We start from the raw sequence: 18,743 nt of genomic DNA on the forward strand, positions 1-18,743 counted from the left end.
TCCCAGTTTTTTGGTCAGGGTAAACAGGCTCCCCCCTCTCCCCCCTTTGGAGCTATTTTTAAAAATCTGGTGGTTCTGAGTTGGACCCTCCCACAGCACCCTTTCTGGGTATTTGAAGGGCAATAAGGGTCAGATGGCTACACATGCAAATTCTACCAAACATTTAAGGAAGAGTTAATACCTATTCTTCTCAAAATATTCCACAAAAAAAGAAGGAAAACATCCAAATTCATTCCATGAGGCCAACATTACCCTGACACCAAAGCTAGACAAAGACTCCATTAAAAAAGAGAACTATAGGCCAATATCCTCTAGTAACAAAATACTGTGTCAGCTAAGTGATCATAATAAAAAAAATTCTTAATAAAATACTGCAAACTAAATCCAATAGTACTTTAAAAGAAGCATTCACCATGATCAAGTGGCAATTATTCTGCGGCTGCAAGGGTGGTACAATATTCAAAAATCAATCAATGTGATATACCAAATTAATAAAAGAAAGGATAAGAATTTTATGATCCTCTCAATAGATGCAGAAAAAGCATTTGACAAAGTACAACATCCATTTTTTAAAACATTTTTAAAATTTATTTTCAGCATAACAGTATTCATTGTTTTTGTACCACACCCAGTGCTCCACGCAATCCATGCCCTCTCTAATACCCACCACCTGGTTCCGCCAACTTCTCACCCCCCCACCTCTTCAAACCCTTCAGATTGTTTTTCAGAGTCCGTAGTCTCTCATTGGCAAACTGTGGAAACAACATCCATTTTTGATAAAAACTCTCAAGATGTTGGTTTAGAGGGGAATATACACCAGCATTAGAAAGATCATATATAAAAAACCAATAGCTAATATCATTCTCAATGAAGAAAAAATAACAGATTTTCCTCTGTGGTCAGGAACAAGACAAGCATGTCCATTCTCACTACTGTTACTTAACATAGTACTGGAAGTCCTCAGCAATCAGACAACAAAAAGAAATAAAAGGCATCTATATTGACAAGAAAGCCAAACTGTCACTATTGGCAAGTGAGATGATATTCTATACAGAAAACCTAAAGATCCCCACCTCCAAAATTGCTAGAACTGATACACAAATTCAGTCAAGTCACAGAATACAAAATCAATGTACAGAAATCTATGGCATTTCTAGACACCAATAATAAGCAACAGAAAGAGATATCAAGGAATCAATCCCATTTACAGCTTTGGCAAAAACAATAAGATACCTAGGAATAATCCTAACCAAAGAAGTAAAAGACTTGTACTCTGAAAACTACAAAACACAGATGAAAGAAATTGAAGAAGATACAAAGAAATGAAAAGACATTCCATGCTCATGAATCAGAAGAACAAATATTCTTAAAATGTCTATATTACCCAAAGCAATCTACACATTAAATGCAATCCCTATCAAAATACCAACAGCATTTTTCACAGAGCTAGAACAAATAATCCTAAAATTTGTATGGAAACACAAAAGACCCCAAATGGCCAAAGCAATCATGAAAAAGAAAAGCAAAGCTAGAGCCATTAGAATTCTGGACTTTGAGTCCTATTACAAAGCTGTAGTGATTAAAACAGTGTGGTACTGGCACAAAAGTAGAGACCTAGATGAAGGGAACAGAATAGAAAAACCCAGAAATCGGGGCGCCTGGGTGGCTCAGTGGGTTAAAGCCTCTGCCTTCGGCTCAGGTCATGGTCCCAGTTCCTGGGATCGAGCCCCACATCGGGCTCTGTGCTCTGCAGGGAGCCTGCTTCCCCCTCTCTCTCTATCTGTCTGCCTCTCTGCCTACTTGTGATCTCTGTCTGTCAAAAAAAAAAAAAAAAAAAAAAAAAAGCTTAAAAAAAAAAAAAAAAAAAAAAAGAAAAACCCAGAAATCAACCCATAGATATATGGTCGATCAATCTTCAACAAAGCAGGAAAGAATATCCAAAACAGTCCCTTCAACAAAAGGTGTTGGAAAGATTGGGCAGCAACATGAAAAGAATGAAACTGGACCACTTTATTTCACTATACACAAAAATAAATTCAAAATGGTTGAAAAACCTAAATATGAGACAAAAAACCAACACAATCCCAGGAGAGCATAGGCAGTACCCTCTTAGACATTGACCATAGCAATTTCTTTCTAGATATGTCTCTGTGGCAAGGGGAAAAAAAGCAAAAACAAAAAAATAAACTATTACAACCACAGCAAAAAAAAAAAAAAAAAAAAAGGAAGAAATCCTAGGTATTGGCAAACCATGAAGGCACTATCCAAGAAAGAGAAACTATAGGCCAAGGATAATTTGAAGCATATCTTAGTTGCCAGCTCACCACTGCTTATGCTAGATGCAGTGTAGAGTTACTTTAGCCCATTTCTTTGACTGTTCAGTTTGTAAGCCTTTCCATCAAACCATGTAGAGTCCCTCTCCTCCTACCTTCTCACCATGAACTTGGCATTGGGACTCACTCAGGTGTGACAGGTATTTCTGCTCCATGAAGCTAGCACTGAATAAAATTAAAACCCCATGCAAATGAGACTTTAGCTGAGCATTAAAATGTAGTCTCACGTTGCTGTAGCTTCTGTAACTCATCTACCATTATTCTTTATTTTCCCTTGCTTCAACTGAGAATATGACCATGAGTTCCAGGTTTGGCCTGGACTGAAAGCACAGTGGTAGAAGGACAAAAGTTATAAAAATGATTTAGTCTATTTGTGGGAAGGTAGGACCCATATAAATGCTTCTGAAAGTTTCTATAATATTTGTGTTGACCTTGATGTAACATCAACTCTGATGAGGGCAGATTCAGGCAGAACAAATTTCCAGCTACCACATGCCTCAGGGTTGCCTACAATACACTTTGGAGTTTACTTCCCCTTTCTGGCTTTCAATGGAAGCCAGACCACAGAATAGTGGCTCACTCCTGCTACAGAAGCCCAGCAGAGATACCAAGGAGAAGAACTTCTTCAAGCCAATGGTTGCTATGGACACAGATTCTCCACATCTGTTCCTTTTCTGCATCTAGAAAAAATCTCTTATTTTATTTTATTTTATTTTATTTTTTCAGTGTTCCAAGATTCATTGTTTATGCACCACACCTAGTGCAATATGTGCCCTCCTTAATACCCACGACAAGGCTCACCCAACGGCCCACTCCCCTCCCCTCGAAAACCCTCAGTTTGTTTCTCAGAGTCCACAGTCTCTCCCTCTGATTTCCCCCAATTTTACTTTTCCTTTCCTTTTCCTAATGTCCTCCCTTATGCTCCACAAGTGAAACCATATGATAATTGACTTTCTCTGCTTGACTTATTTCATTCAGCATAATCTCCTCCAGTCCCATCCATGTTGATACAAAAGTTGAATATTCATCCTTTCTGATGGAGGCATAATACTCCATTGTATATATGGGCCATATCTTCTTTACCCATTCTTCTATTGAAGGGAATCTTGGCTCTTTCCAGTTTGGCAATTATGGCCATTGCTGCTGTGAACATTGGGGTACAGATTGCCCTTCTTCTCACCACATCTGTACCTTTGGGGTAAATTACCAGTAGTGCAATTGCAGGGTCATAGGGTAGCTCTATTTTCAATTTCTTAAGGAATCTCCACACTGTTTTCCGAAGTGGCTGCACCAACTTGCATTTCTATCAACAGTGTAAGAGCGTTTTTCTTTCTCCACATCCTCTCCAACAGTTGTTGTTTACCGTCTTGTTAATTTTGGCCATTCTAACTGGTGTAAGGTGGTATCTCAATGTGGATTTGATTTGAATCTCCCTGCTAGCTAATGATGATGAACATTTTTTCATGTGTCTTTTACCCATTTGCATATCTTCTTTGGAGAAGTGTCTGTTCATGTTTTCTGCCCATTTTTTGACATGATTATCTGTTTTTCGAGTGTTGAGTTTGAGTTCTTTATAGATTTTGGATATCAGCCCTTTGTCTGTAGTGCCATTTGCAAATATCTTCTCCCATTCCATGGGTTGCCTCTTTGTTTTGTTCACTGTTTCCTTTGCTGTAAAGATTTATTTACCTTATTTAGAGAGAAGGAGTGTGCATGCATGCAAGCAGAGAGAAGAACAGAGGGAGAGAGAAGCAGATTCCCTGCTGAACACAGAACCAATTCGGCTCTATCTCAGAACCCTGACATCCTGACCTGAGCTGAAATCAAGAGTCAATCAATGGGCCCACCCAACAGGCACCCTCAGGGTATTTTATTTTAAGGAGGAAAGACCTGGGGCACCTGGGTGGTTCAGTGGGTTAAGCCTCTGCCTTTCACTTGGGTCATGGTCTCATGGTCTCATGGGATTGAGCCCTACATCAGGCTCTCTACTCAGTGGGGAGCCTGCTTTGCTCCCTCTCTCTCTCTGCCTGCCTCTCTGCCTACTTGTGAGCTCTCTCTCTATGTCAAATAAATAAATAAAATCTTTAAAAAAATACAGAGGAAAGACCTGAATAAAGGGATTATTCCACCTTGATGAAGAAAGTCCTTAATGAACTCCTTGAAATCAAAGTTATTTTGGACTGAAAGGCATTTCTTTGTGAAAGACATTCCTCATATGGCAGCCCATGAAAACTGATCTGAGGCTGGATTCACAGAAGAAACTTCATAGTCTTACTATGTATACAAAATGCAAAGAAGATGTGAATTTCTGGAGCAGTTAACTAGGTAGTAGAAGAAAACTCAATGTCTTAGTTGAATCACCCCAGAGGCAGACCCAGAGGCAAGAATTTGAAGACATGTAATTTATTGGAGAGTTGGTGCCACAGAAGACCAGTAGGGAAGATAGAAAGTTGTAGTTAAAAGAATTGTGCATTACCAAGCCAGTTACCCTTCTGGGAACTTGGAGCCCAGTCTCACTGTGGAATTCTGACTGTAGTGTAGAATACTCTTCACAGTTATTCAAACCCAGAAGAAAAGAGGATGGGATGTGTATATAGCAATTCTGCCCCAGTTGGGTTTTACAGTATAGCTGACGTTCAGTGGGGTGAGGACTGAAGGCAATGACCAAGAAATAATTTTTGAGACATCTTTGGTGCAAAATGGTGCTTTATTAAAGCATAGGGACAAGGCCCTTGGGCAGAAAGAGCTGCTGCACCAGGATTTTGAGGGGTGGCTGATTATATACCGTGGGGTTGGGGGAAGCAAGGAATAAGGGAGGTTTCCAAAGAACTCTCATATGCTAAAGAGGACCTGCAAGATACCAGAGGCCTTCACATTGCCAAGTTTAAGTTGTTTTTCCTCTAGTAAGGCATTAACAATAAGAAAGTTGGGAGCTTCCTAGAGAAACATTATACTCTGCCCACTTTAAGTATCTGTCAATGGCTGCAGGTTATAAGGACATTTAATTATATCTACATTTCCTTCTGGAAGCTAGGTTATTGATAGGAATGCTTTTTTCTTGTAGATTGCTAAGACATCTGTAAACTGAGGGAGACTCAGGTCTTGCAGGATTGTGATCCCTACAAGCTAACTATTTGTTTTTCCTTTAGGGCAGCTGGGAGTTCCTGAGGAATGTCACATATATCTCATGGAGGGGGGGTGTTGCAGAGTGTCAGCTTCTGCTTTGTCCTCAGCTTGCCTTCTGTTCCCTCATCACAGCCATCATTCACTGAGGATTCCTTCTGGGAGTGTACCTTTTCAAGCATTTATTGCTTGCCTCATGCATCAAAAAATGTGCTCCCAGGCCCAGAAAATAATGCTCTGGCAGAGTTTGCAGGAATTTGCAGTAAACACTCTACAGGTTGCCGGTCAAGTTGAATACCAAAGTAATATTGGTGGGGTCTAGCAGTGTCTTTCTTTCTTTCTTTTTTTTTTTTTTAAAGATTTTATTTATTTATTTGACAGAGAGATCACAAGCAGGCAGAGAGGCAGGCAGAGAGAGAGGAGGAAGCAGGCTCCCCACTGAGCAGAGAGCCCGATGCGGGCTCGATCCCAGGACTCCGAGATCATGACCTGAGCCGAAGGCAGCGGCTTAACCCACTGAGCCACCCAGGCGCCCAAGCAGTGTCTCTTAATCCAAGTACACTAATTAGATTTACTTGTATATCACCTTAAGTTCACCCTGTCCTATTACTTATTCTTCACTGTAGTGGTTCATCACATTTTTAAAGTAAAAAACCTGACTCACACCAGAGGTGTAAGTGGGTGAGCTGTAGGCCGTGCTGTGGCCATTGGTCCCAGTGGTGTAAGAAAACATGGTAGGTTTCATCAACTACAGACAAGAAAGAATTCTTGAGACATCTTTGGTGCAAAAAGGTGGTTTTCTTAAAGCATGGGGATGGACCTATGGGCACAAAGAGCTCCACTGGGGTCAGTAGTGGCCCATTATATACTTTCAAGTTGGGAGAGGGTTAGAGATAGTGTAAGTCCCTAAGGAATTTGAAAAGCAAGGTTTCCAGGACCTTGAGGGGGCTATTATTGGGAAAAATAATTTACCAATGTCTAATAAAACCTTAGTAATGATGTTGTGGAAAATCAGACCAGCAAGAGACAAAGTGACATTTGGAGAAGTAGGAAAACTTGGATTTATTTTACACCTACAGACCTATATGAGCTCGTGCTTGAAGTTCTGGGCCCTGGACACTGGGGTTATAGGGCTTTTATAAGGAAATGGAGGCAGTCAGGTTCCAAGGGCTATGCTGACTGCTAGTAGGTGGTTTTAAACTGGAGGAGTGGGGGCTGCTTTAGGCAGAAACAGTAGTGCAGGGATCCTGAGGAGGGAGGCCTTTTTACAGAAGCAGAAATGGCTGGTTATCTCTTGCTCTCTCAGTAGGGCTTCTGGTTATCTCTAGCTTATTGTTAGCAACTTTCCGTCTTCCGGGGCCTCCTGGTCTGGGCTTGCTCTGGGTAATTTTCCTCTTCAATAAGACCCTTCAGATATATATTTGTGGGTCATATGCTTGGGGGATGATTGTCAACATGGATCTTTGGAGGTAGAGAAAAAGGAAGTTTCCAAAGTAATTTTTATGTGTTAAAGTAGACTTACAGGATACTGGGCGTTGGGCTAGATTCTCTTTTGCCCTTAGCAAAGTACTAACATTGAGGCAGTTGATTTCCTAGAGGAACATCACTCTGCCCTTTTCAAGGATTTATCAGTGGGCTATAGGTAGTAAGGAAATTTAATTTTTCTTTTGCTATTTTCCCCCCACATTATGAAGTCCAAATAAATATTCCATCATCTTCCTTATGTTCATTCATTTAGTATGGTTTTCTTCACCCTTTGCCAAATGATTGCTAGTTTCATTTGCTTGCCCTCTAAGGTAACATAGACCTTCATACCAGAGTGGTCTTAGCCTCTGGTTACTGTGCCCTTAAGAGATCATGGCCACGGCTGCTGTTAATTTCCAAAGTTGTTACCATGGAAGCAGTAAGAAGTACCATGGTGAATCCTGTTAATTTCTGATGAGGGAGCAGAAGGCAAGCTGAGGACAGAGCACAGGCTGACACCCTGGACTTCCCCCACCTCCACCCCAGGTACGATATTATTCTAAGTAAAATAAGCCAAACATGGTAAGGCAAATGCTGTATGATCTTATTTATATGTGGAATCTAATTAAACACAGAGAAGCAGAGAGTAGAATGGTGGTTGTCAAGGGCTGGAAGGAAGGGGAAATAGGAAGGTATTGATCAAATTTCAGTTATGCATAATGAATGAGTTCTGGAGATCTATATAACATATGGCCTAGTGTTAACAATATTTTATTGCCTATTTAAAATTTTGCTAATAGAGTGGGTAAATTAAGTGCTTTTACCTATCATATTAGGGCAAAAAATCCACAATAAATATTACAGGAAGAAATAGTTGAAGGTGATAGATAAGTTAATGGCACTGATAGTGATGATGGCTTCAAGGGTGTATACTTAACTCCAAATATTCAAGTTGTATGCACTAAATATGTATATGTCAATCATACTTCATTGAATTTTTTTGAAGCTTTTATTTATTTATTTGACAGACAGAGATCACAAGTAGGCAGAGAGGAAGGCAGAGATGGGGGAATTGGGCTTCCTGCTGAGCAGAGAGCCTGATGCAGGGCTTGATCCCAGGACCCTGAGATCATGACCTAAGCTGAAGGCAGAGGCTTAACCCACTGAGCCACCCAGGCACCCCCATACTTCATTGAAGTATTTTAAAATCATGTACCTTTAACATTCAATTAACTTATGGGATTTGTCTCAATAAATGTTTTAAAGTACCAGAATCTAGTGCATTAATCTCCACATTGGGGTTTGTTCTTCACTAGGTACCACCTAAGGCTGGCAACTATCAGCCTGGATTTATAGACTCAGTTTTAGATTTCTGGTTTTCATTTTTCTATTGGTCAGTTCACACAACCAGCATAATCTTTCTCAAGGTAATATAAATGCATTTAATTAGTTTAAGTATGATAAATTATCCAATGATAACTAAAATGTTGGGAGGTTCACATTCTTTTCAGTAGTTTGACCATAATTCCCTGATTTATTCCCACATTACTGAACCTCAACCACTTCCATACACTCTTCAGTTGTTCAACTCTCAGAGCAGAACATTATTTCCATGTTCCTGCAGCATCTTGATGCTATGTCCATGAGTATTTTCAAGAGGACCCTAGAGATCATCTGGCTTAATCTCCATATTTTATGGAGAAGGCGACTTTTGTGTTTTCAGAAGTTGATCAGTTAGTTGAAGGCAACACCAGGTTTGTCCAGTGCAAATGATTCAGTCTACTGTGGTCCCTTTGCATTCCATTCCCACTGGCACTTCCCTAAGCCATCATTTGTCCTTCTAATTCCTATAACAGGGTCTGTAGCCACTTTCCTACTCTGATCTTGGCTTTTCCAAATTTGTTAATGCAATGTGTACAGCTAATTATCTGTGATTTTTTAGGTCATGTTGATACTTCAATGTCAGTTGGGTGAAATCTGGACCTTATAATAGGACCATGAAGAGAAGTAGGATCCATTATGTTTCATAAAATGTATTTGAGACTACCTAACCTCAGGTTTTGGCTAAAAGCCAACAAAATAAAAAATTGTGTTAAACATTTTTAAAAATTTTCTTCAGTGTTTATTTGTATTCCAGTTAGTTAACATACAATGTAATATTATTTTCAGGTGTACAATTTAGTGACTCGGCACTTACAGACAACACCCTGTGCTCATCACAATAAGTGACTGTTAAGCTCCATCACCTATTTCACGCACCCCCAACCTCCTCCCTGGTAACCATTAGTTTGGTCCTTATAGTCAAGACTCTGTGTCTTGGTTTGCCTTTATCTTTTCTGCTATGATCATTTGTTTTGTTTCTAAATTCTACATATTAGGAAATCACATGGTATATTCTCTGACTTATTTAGTGTGGTATAGTACTTTCTAGCTTTATCAATGTCATTGCAAATGGCACGATTTCATTCTTTTTTATAGCTGAGTAAATTTCCTTTGTTTATAAATAGCATATCTTCTTTATCCATTCATCAGTCAATGTACATTTGGCTCTTTCCATAACTGGCTATTATAGGTAATGCTTCTATAAACATCAGGGCGCATGTGTCTTCAAATTGCTATTTTGTATTCTTTGGGTAATTACCTAGTTGTGTAATTGCTGGATGATAGGGTAGATGCACTGGTTTGCATCCCACCAACAATGTAAGAAAGTTCCATTCTCTCCACATCCTCCCCAATGCCATGTGTTTCTTCTGTTGTTAACTTTTTTTTTTTAACTAACATCTTTTGTTTGTTTTTTATTCAATTTTTTATTTTGATTCAATTTAGGTAACATATATTATATTATTAGTTTCAGGGGTAGAATTTAGTGATTCATCAGTTGCATATAACACCCATTTTATACTAGTTATATCAAGTGCCTCTTCAATGCTTATCACTCAATTACCTTATCCCCCGACCCACCACCCCTCCATCAATCTTCAGTTGTTTCCTATAGTTAAGAGTCTTTTATGGTTGCCCTCCCTCTCTGTTTTTATCTTATTTTATTTTTCCTTCCCTTCTCCTATGTTCATCTCTTTTGCTTCTTAAATTCCACATATGAGTGAAATCATATGGTATTTATCTTTCTCTGACTTATTTCACTTAGCAAAATAACCTTCTATTTCTATCCACATCATCGCAAACTGTAAGGTTTCATTTTTTTAAAAGAAAGTCTTTTTTTTTTTTTAAAGTTTTAATTTTTTTATTTTTTTCAGCATAACAGTATTCATTATTTTTGCACCACACCCAGTGCTCCATGCAATCCGTGCCCTCTACAATGCCCACCACCTGGTGCCCCCAACCTCCCACCCCCCACCCCTTCAAAATTCTCAGATCGTTTTTCAGAGTCCATAGTCTCTCATGGTTCACCTCCCCTTCCAATTTCCCTCAACTCCCTTCTCCTCAACATCTCCCCTTTAAAAGAAAGTCTTTTTTTTAAGGATTTTATTTCTTTATTTGAGAGAGAGAGAACATGAGCTGAGGGGAGGGGCAGAAGCTGGCTCCCTGCTGATCAGGGAGCCCAATGTGGAGCTCAATCCCAGGACTCTGGGATCATGACCTGAGCCAAAAGCAGCTATTTAACTGACTGAGCCACCCAAGCACCTTCAAGATTTCTTTTTTTGATGGCTGCATAAAATTTCATTATACACACACACACACACACACACACACACGCACACACACACACACACACACACACACACACACACACACCACGTCTTCTTTATCCACTTATCTATTGATGGACATCTGTGCTTTTTACATATTTTGGCTATTGTGGACATTGCTGCTGTAAGCATTTGGGTGCATGTGACACTTTGAATCACTGCTTTTGTATACTTTGGATAAATACCTCGTAGTGCAATTGCTGGGTCATAGGATAGCTCCATTTATAACTTTTTGAGGAACATCCATACTGTTTTCTACAGTGACTGCACCAGTTTGCATTCCCACTAACAATGTCAGAGGGTTCCCCTTATTCCACATCCTCGTTAATATCTGTTGTTTCCTGACTTGTTAATTTTAGCCATTCTGACTGGCATGAGGTGGTATCTCATTGTGGTTTTGATTTGTATTTCCCTGATGCCGAGTGATGTGGAACATTTTTTCATGTGTCTGTTGGCCATTTAAATGTCTTCTTTGGAGATACGTGTTCATGTCTTCTACCCATTTCCTGACTGGATTATTTGTTTCTTTGCGTGTGTGTGTGTGTGTTGAGTTCGATAAGTTCTTTACATATTTTGGATACTAGCCCTTTATCTGGTAAGAAATTTGCAAATAACTTTTCCCATTTCATAGGTTGCCTTTTAGTTTTTTAGACTGTTTCCTTTGCTATGAAAAGGATTTTTCTCTTGATGAGGTCCAAATAGTTCATTTTTGCTTTTGTTTTCCTTGTCTTTGAAGGTGTATCAAGAACGAAGTTGCTATAGCCAAGGTCAAAGAGGTTGCTGCCTGCGTTATCATCTAGGATTTTGATAAGTTCTTGTCTCATATTTAGGTCTTTCATCCATTTAAGTTTATTTTTGTGTATGGTATAAGAAAACGGTACAGTTTCATTCTTCTGCATGTGGCTGTCCAATTTTCCTAGTGCCATTTGTTGAAGAGCCTTTTTTTTCCCCCTTTGGATATTCTTTCCTGCTTTGTCAAAGATAAGTTGACCCTAGAGTTGAGGGTCCATTTCTGGGTTCTATATCCTGTTCCCTTGATCTGTGTGTTTGTTTTTGTGCCAGTTCCATTCTGTCTCGATAATAATATCGTTTGAAGTCCAGAATTGTGATGCCTCCAGCTTTGGTTTTCTTTTTCAATATTCCCTTGGCTATTTTGGATCTTTTCTGGTTCCATACAAATTTTTGGGTTATTTGTTCCAGCTCTGTGGAAAATGGTGGTGGTATTTTGAGGATTGCATTGGATGTGTAGATTACTCTGGGTAGCATAGACATTTTGACACTGGTTGTTCTTCCAATCCATGAGCATGGAATATTTTTCCATTTTTTGGTGTCTTCCTCAGTTTCTTTCATGAGTGTTCTATAGTTTGCAGAGTACAGATCCTTTGCCTCTTTGATTAGATTTATTCCTTGGTATCTTATGTATTGCGGTACCATTGTAAATGGAATAATTTCTTTGACTTCTATTTCTTCTGCCTCGTTGTTAGTGAATAGAAGTGCAATTGAGTTCTGTGCACTTTGTTTATATCCTGAGTCTTTGCTGAATTCCTATATCAGTTCTAGAAATTTTTGGGTGGAGTCTTTTGGGTTTTCTACATAAAGTATAATATAGTCTGCAAGAGTGATAGTTTGACTTCCTTGCCATTTTGGATGCCTTTTATTTCTTTTTGTTGTCTGATTGCTGAGGCATTCATTCTGATATCCTGTGTCTTTTGTTTGGAGCATTTCAGTTCATTTACATTCTGAGTAATTATTGAAAGATACGAATAGTGTCCTCGTATTCCCTGTAAAGTCACTGTCCCTATAGAGTGTTTCTGTTCCCTTCTGGTTTTTGTTACCGTTGTCCTCTCTCTCTGCTCAAAGGGTCCCCTTTAATATTTCTTGAAGGGATGGTTTAGTGTTCATGAATTCCTTTAGGTTTTGTCTTGAAAACTTTTGATCTCTTCTTTTATTCTTAATGACAGCCTTGCTGGATACAGTGTTCTTGGCTACATATTTTTCCCAGTTAGCATGTTGAATATGTCATGCCAGTTTTTCTGGCCTGCCAGGTCTCTGTGGACAACCTTGTTGCCAGCCTTATGTGTCTCCCCTTGTAGGTTAAGGATATCTTGTCCTGAGCTGCTTTCAGGAATTTTCTCTTTCTCTTTGTCATTTGCATGGTTCATTATAATATGTCAAGGTGTTTATCTTTTCCTTGTTGATTTTGAGGGGAGTTCTCTGTGTCTCTTGGACATGAATTCCTGTTCCCATCCCCAGATTAGGGAAGTTCTCGGTTCTAATTTATTCAAATAATCCTTCTGCCCCCTTTCCCACTCTTCTTCTTCTGGGACTCCTATAATACAGATATCATATTGCTTTATGGAATTGCTGAGTTCCCAAAGTCTACCTTCATGAACTAATAGTATTCTTTCCCTCTTCTTTTAAGTTTCATTGTTTTCCATACTTTTCTCTTCTGTATCACTGATTTGCTCTTCTGCTTCATTTGTCCTCATTTTTATAGCCTCCATCTTAGTTTTAGCATTTTTAATTTTGGCCTGACTACATTTTAGTTCTTTTATCACTACAGTAAGGTATTATCTCATGTCTTCTTTGCTTTTTCCAAGCCCAGCTAGTATCTTTATAATCATTGTTTTAAATTCTAGCTCAGATATCTTACTTATCTCTGTATTGATTAAATCCCCTGCTATGAGTATCACCTCCTATTCTTTCTTTTGGAGTGAATTTCTCTATCTCATTTTATCCAGAAAATACAAGATGAAAGAAAAAGGAAGCAAGCCTCATCTTATTTCCACCAGAGCCTGATGTTTTGGAGCACTCTTAATCAGTAGACCTGGTACATGTGGGGAGCCTCTGTTGGTCTTCTGAGAGTGAGGCCTGCTGGACTAGCTCAGAAGCTGACTTTACCTTGTAAAGATGCCCCTGCCTGGCTCAGGGGATGGGGTTCAGCGTTGAGGACTCTAGCCTCCACTGGAAGCATTGTGTTTTTCTCTGAATTCCAACTGAGGTTACTGGCCCTCTGTGCACACTTCTGTCCCTCCTGTTGAGCACTGCTCAGTTGCTCCCAGATGGCTTTTTGTCCTTCAAGATGCAAAGCGTGCTCTTCCAAATGTGCTCTGGGAAGGGAAATAATTTCTTCCCGTACAACAGGGGATCTCCTCACCAAGCTTTCTTGTCTGATCTATACCCACTGTGCAGTCTCTTGCTCTTTCCCTCTTCTAGAGTTTGCTCCATGAAAAGTGTTCCCTCACCTTTGCATCCTGCAGCTTTCCTCTCCCCTAATTCAGGGATCTCAACCTCCCATCTGCCATGTTCTATCCCTTCAACTGTGCAGACTGTTTTCTTAATCCTCAGTTTGAATTCACAGTTGTTCAGAATAGTTGGATGTTGATGTAGCTGTGTTAGAGGGACACGGCAACCTTGGTGTCCCCCTGCTACATGGCCACCTTAATTCCTCTACTCTCTTGTTAATCTTTTTTGAAGATGTTTATTCTGAAGGAAAAATATACATACCCTGTGGATTATAAAGGTACACAACGTTTAAGGATTGAGATCATTGAAATGGTGGTTTTAAAGTAGGTTATCTATCAGAAGATAACCTTATACATGACAACACCAGTCAACCAGGAAAAATCTTACTTGTTTATTTTCATTAGTAATGTGAAGAAGATAAGCAAATAACTTAGATTCCCCAACTTGAATCTTTGGAAGAAATTAAAGAAATATGAAATAAGTGCTCCCATCTACTGATGTACGCAAGCATCTGTGGTAAGAGATTTAGGATGGGAAACACTCAGAATTGTGCATTATGTATCTGAGGGGCTGGAGCTAGAATAAACAATTTAGGAACTAGGAACATTGGTCAGCCATGGGATGCTGTGAATATTCCCTCTCCTTGGTGTTTTGTTCTCTAAGACTGAGAACAATTCTGTTTCTCTCCAGAATGGATTGATGCATATATATGTAGCAAAGCTAAGGGCCAGGAACAGCATTTAAGAGCACACCTAATGCAAACCAAATAATTCCAAGGTGAAGGATATTATGACCACTATTTCCTTGGTCTAAACCTGGAGGGAAGGCAGACCCAAGTATTCATACTATTTCTATTATTTCCTACATTCCTATTATATAAATTTCTATCATTTGAATATCTAAATGCCTTCTGGTAAATATTTATTAATTCTGTTCAGCCACGTTCATAGGTAGAGAGAAGTGAAATAATAACTATAAATTTACTAAATTTTGGAAATTTCAAGCACATGATTTATAAAGAGGGAAGAATAAAAATTCAGTGAAGGATTTTACAATTAATCAGTTGTCATCAATATGTGGGATATTTATGGAGGGGATAATGATGCACATCAAGGTAAAATGTAGCCTGGAAGAAGCAGGTTTCCATTTTGTTAGGAATGTGCTGAGTTTAGTGAGGTCTGTCAGAGACCCTGCACAACAACTCTGTGGACTGCTACACTGGCCAGAATGAGGACACAGGGTTCTCTGAAGCCTTCCACCCCAAAGCCATGTGAGTTTTTTATCTTGATATTTTCATTCTGCACATTGTCTCCCTCAGAGCCCGGTGGACCTGCTTGTTCTGCAGAGTGTAGATGACAGGGTTCAGCAGTGGGGTCACCACTGTGTTCACAAGGGCAGACTCCCTGTTGGACTCCAGCCTGTTCAGTTGTTTTGGTTTCACATATATAAACACACAGCTGCCATACATCAGAGAGAGGACTATGAGATGAGAGGAGCAGGTGGAGAAAGCTTTCTGTTTCTCCTTGGCTGATGGGAGTTGTACGATTGTGACTACTATGTTGCTGTATGCAATGATGGTTATGATAAGAGATGTTATAAGGATAAACAAAGCGAGGACAAAGGTCAACCTTTCAGTAGTTCTGGTGTCAGAGCAGGAGAGATGAATCAGGGGGGCAAGGTCACAGAAAAAGTGAGGAATGATACGGGGACCACAGAAGGACAACTGGAAAACCTTCACTACCAGCCCAGTGATAAAGGGAAAGGCCAATGTGAAGCAGGCAGTGACCAGAAGGAAGCAAGTCTTCAGGTTCATGATGGTCGGGTAATGCAGAGGCTTGCAAATGGCCACATACCGATCCAGAGACATCACTGCTATGAGGAGGAAACCTACTGCTCCAAGAAATAAAAAGACAAAGGCTTGCATGAAACAGGCAGGAAAGGAAATGGTTTGCTTGCCTGAGAGAAAGATGACCAGCAACTTGGGAATAACAGCACTTATGACACCACACTCCAAGAAGGAGAAAGTGCTGAGGAACAAATACATAGGTGTATGGAGCCAGGAGTCAGCACAGGTGATGGTGATTATGATTACATTGCCAGCAATGGATGCCAGGTACACCAGCAAGTGCACCAGAAAGAGGACCTTTCCCAGGTGTTGGATGGCAGGAAACCCCTCCAAGGTGAATTCTTGGACAGTTGTCCCATTCCCCATTTCCATGGGTATCTCTTTCCACAGCAGTGTCCCGGCTGTACTTATCCTGCAATGACGACATCAGGGAACACAAAGATTTTAGAGGAGCACGATTAAGTTACTTGACTATCCAGGAAGATGGCTAGGCTGGTAGTAAAGTGGATTAGCCAGTTGGTTCTTCAATTAGATGGACCTGAGTTCAATATTAGTTAAATGCTCAGTCCTAACTCATGAGAGATGGGGCATCTTTGGAAAGTTAGTTAACCATTGTGAACTTTTTTTTCGTCCTCTGCAGAATGAAGTTGATAGGATCTACCTGTTCATGTTCCTGTGAGAATTAAGTAAGGAAAAGCATGTAACTCACTTGGCATACGATGGCAGTGTTTCCTATGTGTTCCTCAAAGTCTAATTGTAATGTTATGATCACTAATATAATGCTTAGGAGAGCAACATCTGTAGGCAGGGGTATTGCTATTTTTCTAGTTATAAAATATTTATTTATTTATTTGTTTATTTATTTATTTATTTTAGATTTTGTTTATTTGACAGATCACAAGCAGGCAGAGAGGCAGGCAGAGAGAGGGGAGGAAGGAGGCTCCCTGCCGAGCAGAGAGCCCCATGCGGGGCTAGATCCCAGGACCCTGAGATCATGACCTGAGCCCAAGGCAGAGGCTTTAACCCACTGAGCCACCCAGGCGCCCCGTAAAATATTTTATTTTTAATAGTATTATCAATTTGTTTGTAAACATAATGATGATGTCAGTAATATTCCCTTTAGATGTTTCTTTTAATAATGTAAAACATTCTATGGTCCAAACTATGATCACCATGATGTGTTGAGGACTTATGTTTGGTACTATGCTGGTCACCGAAATTCAGTATTTCTGTTCCTCTTCACAATAACCATGAGCCCCTTCTTCTAGAGAAGCAGAACTGAGGCTTAGAGAGTTCCAGAGAATTAGCTCCCCATAGTTGATACTTTACCTAGATCTTCCAGATCCAGGACCCCTGCTGTTTCCAAATGCAATGTCAACATATTTTGAAAGGGAAAAAATGTATTGTTGATGATCTTTAAACTTGAAGTGAAGGATTAGCTTTATTTATCTTGTTTCTACCCTTAGTTAGTATCACTGATGAGTTAGAGACCTGTGGAGTGACATGAGGCTTAGGGAGCATCTACCTTAACACAAGCATTTTATAGAAGCAACATGAGACTGGGGACTTTGGGGGCTTCTTTACAGCATGACATAATTTGTAAATCCAGGATTTATCCCACCCCCACCCAGGGTTCATGCTGTCCTGTGATGAGGTAGGAGTGACATTAGGTCACAGGAATTAGCCCAGTGAGGTATATAGGCTGGGCACCTGTCACTCATGCACTCACTTTTACATTGGAGCTTAGTGAACAATTTGCTGGCTTCAGAGCTCTCCGTCACTGACTTCTTTCACCATGCTGTTTGGCTGTAGCATCTCAGTGCTAGGCTGAAGGTCAGCTGTGTGGCATGTAGTCTCTCTCACTAACTCCCCCTGGGCCAGGTCCTGTGAAGGGCTGCTCATGAACCATCTGCTCCCTTCTGAGTGCCACAGCCTGCAGGAGCCTCTGCTTCTGTGCCAGTGGACCCCAGTAAGCCCACGAAGCCACCACAGTCCGTGAGGCCAGGTTCACACACAGGAGTCACCTGCAACTACTGTTCTAAGAAATCTAAGAAATCAAGAACTTGTTCTGGGCTGAAGGGAAAGGAGAGGAGAAGGAAATTTGTTTGTCACAGCCTGTTGTCCCAGAGAGGGTTGAATATACACCCCATGCTGCCAATGTCTGGCTGACAAAGTCTTTTTTTCCATAGCCCAGATGTTTCATAGCACAGCATAGCTATGGGCAGCCTTGACCACGGAAGCCCCAGAAAGGAGCAGACAGACTAAAACGACTATATTTCACTGCCTACTGTTCTGGGCTAGAGCTGGACTTCCAGACTACTTAGCATTCTTTTTTTTTTCTTTTGATACTAATTGCATTTTTTAAAATTTATTTCTTTTCAGAGTAACAGAATTCATTGTTTATGCACCACACCCAGTGCTCCATGCAATACGTGACCTCCACAATACCCACCATCTGGCTCCCCCAACCTCCCACCCCCCACCCCTTAAAACCCTCAGATTGTTTTTCACAGTCCATAGTCTCTCATGGGTCACCTCCCCTTCCAATTTCCCTCAACTCCCTTCTCCTCTCCATCTTCCTATGTCCTCCATGTTATTTGTTATGCTCCACCAATAAGTGAAACCATATGATAATTGACACTCTCTGCTTGACTTATTTCACTCAGCATAATCTCTTCCAGTCCCGTCCATGTTGATACAAAAGTTGGGTATTCATCCTTTCTGATGGAGGCATAATACTCCATAGTGTATAAGGACTACATCTATACTTAGCATTCTGATAAAGGTCTGGCTCTGCTCCCTCAGTGAGTAAAAGCCCACCTACCATGCAACATTGCTGTCACCTCCTATACTCTGAACAGGAACAGGTAGCTTCTTATATTTTTAGCCCTGGTGTTGCTGAGGCAAGGGTCTTATGTGTAGGGCTTCATGTCATGGGTACACCTGCACCAAGTCTCCTTCTACAATTCCTCCATCACATCCTCACCTTTTCATAGGGAGAAGCATCCTTGTTTCACTGCATCA

The 18,743-nt window shown here is 40.2% G+C and overlaps 2 protein-coding genes across 2 annotated transcripts in view; one reads left to right on the forward strand and one right to left on the reverse strand.

Moving 5' to 3' along the window:
• LOC125084387 (olfactory receptor 6M1-like) overlaps positions 1-18,743 on the forward strand; it is a 30,597-nt gene that overhangs the window by 8,543 nt on the left and 3,311 nt on the right. The gene's annotated exons all lie outside the window — the stretch shown is intronic.
• On the reverse strand, positions 15,153-16,106 carry LOC125084787 (olfactory receptor 6C74-like). The gene has a single exon (XM_047702588.1). It carries the CDS (start codon positions 16,089-16,091, stop codon positions 15,153-15,155), a length of 939 nt encoding a protein of 312 aa, XP_047558544.1. The 5' UTR covers positions 16,092-16,106.

This window comes from Lutra lutra, chromosome 14 (genome assembly GCF_902655055.1).
Source record: "Lutra lutra chromosome 14, mLutLut1.2, whole genome shotgun sequence".
NCBI lineage: Eukaryota > Metazoa > Chordata > Mammalia > Carnivora > Mustelidae > Lutra > Lutra lutra.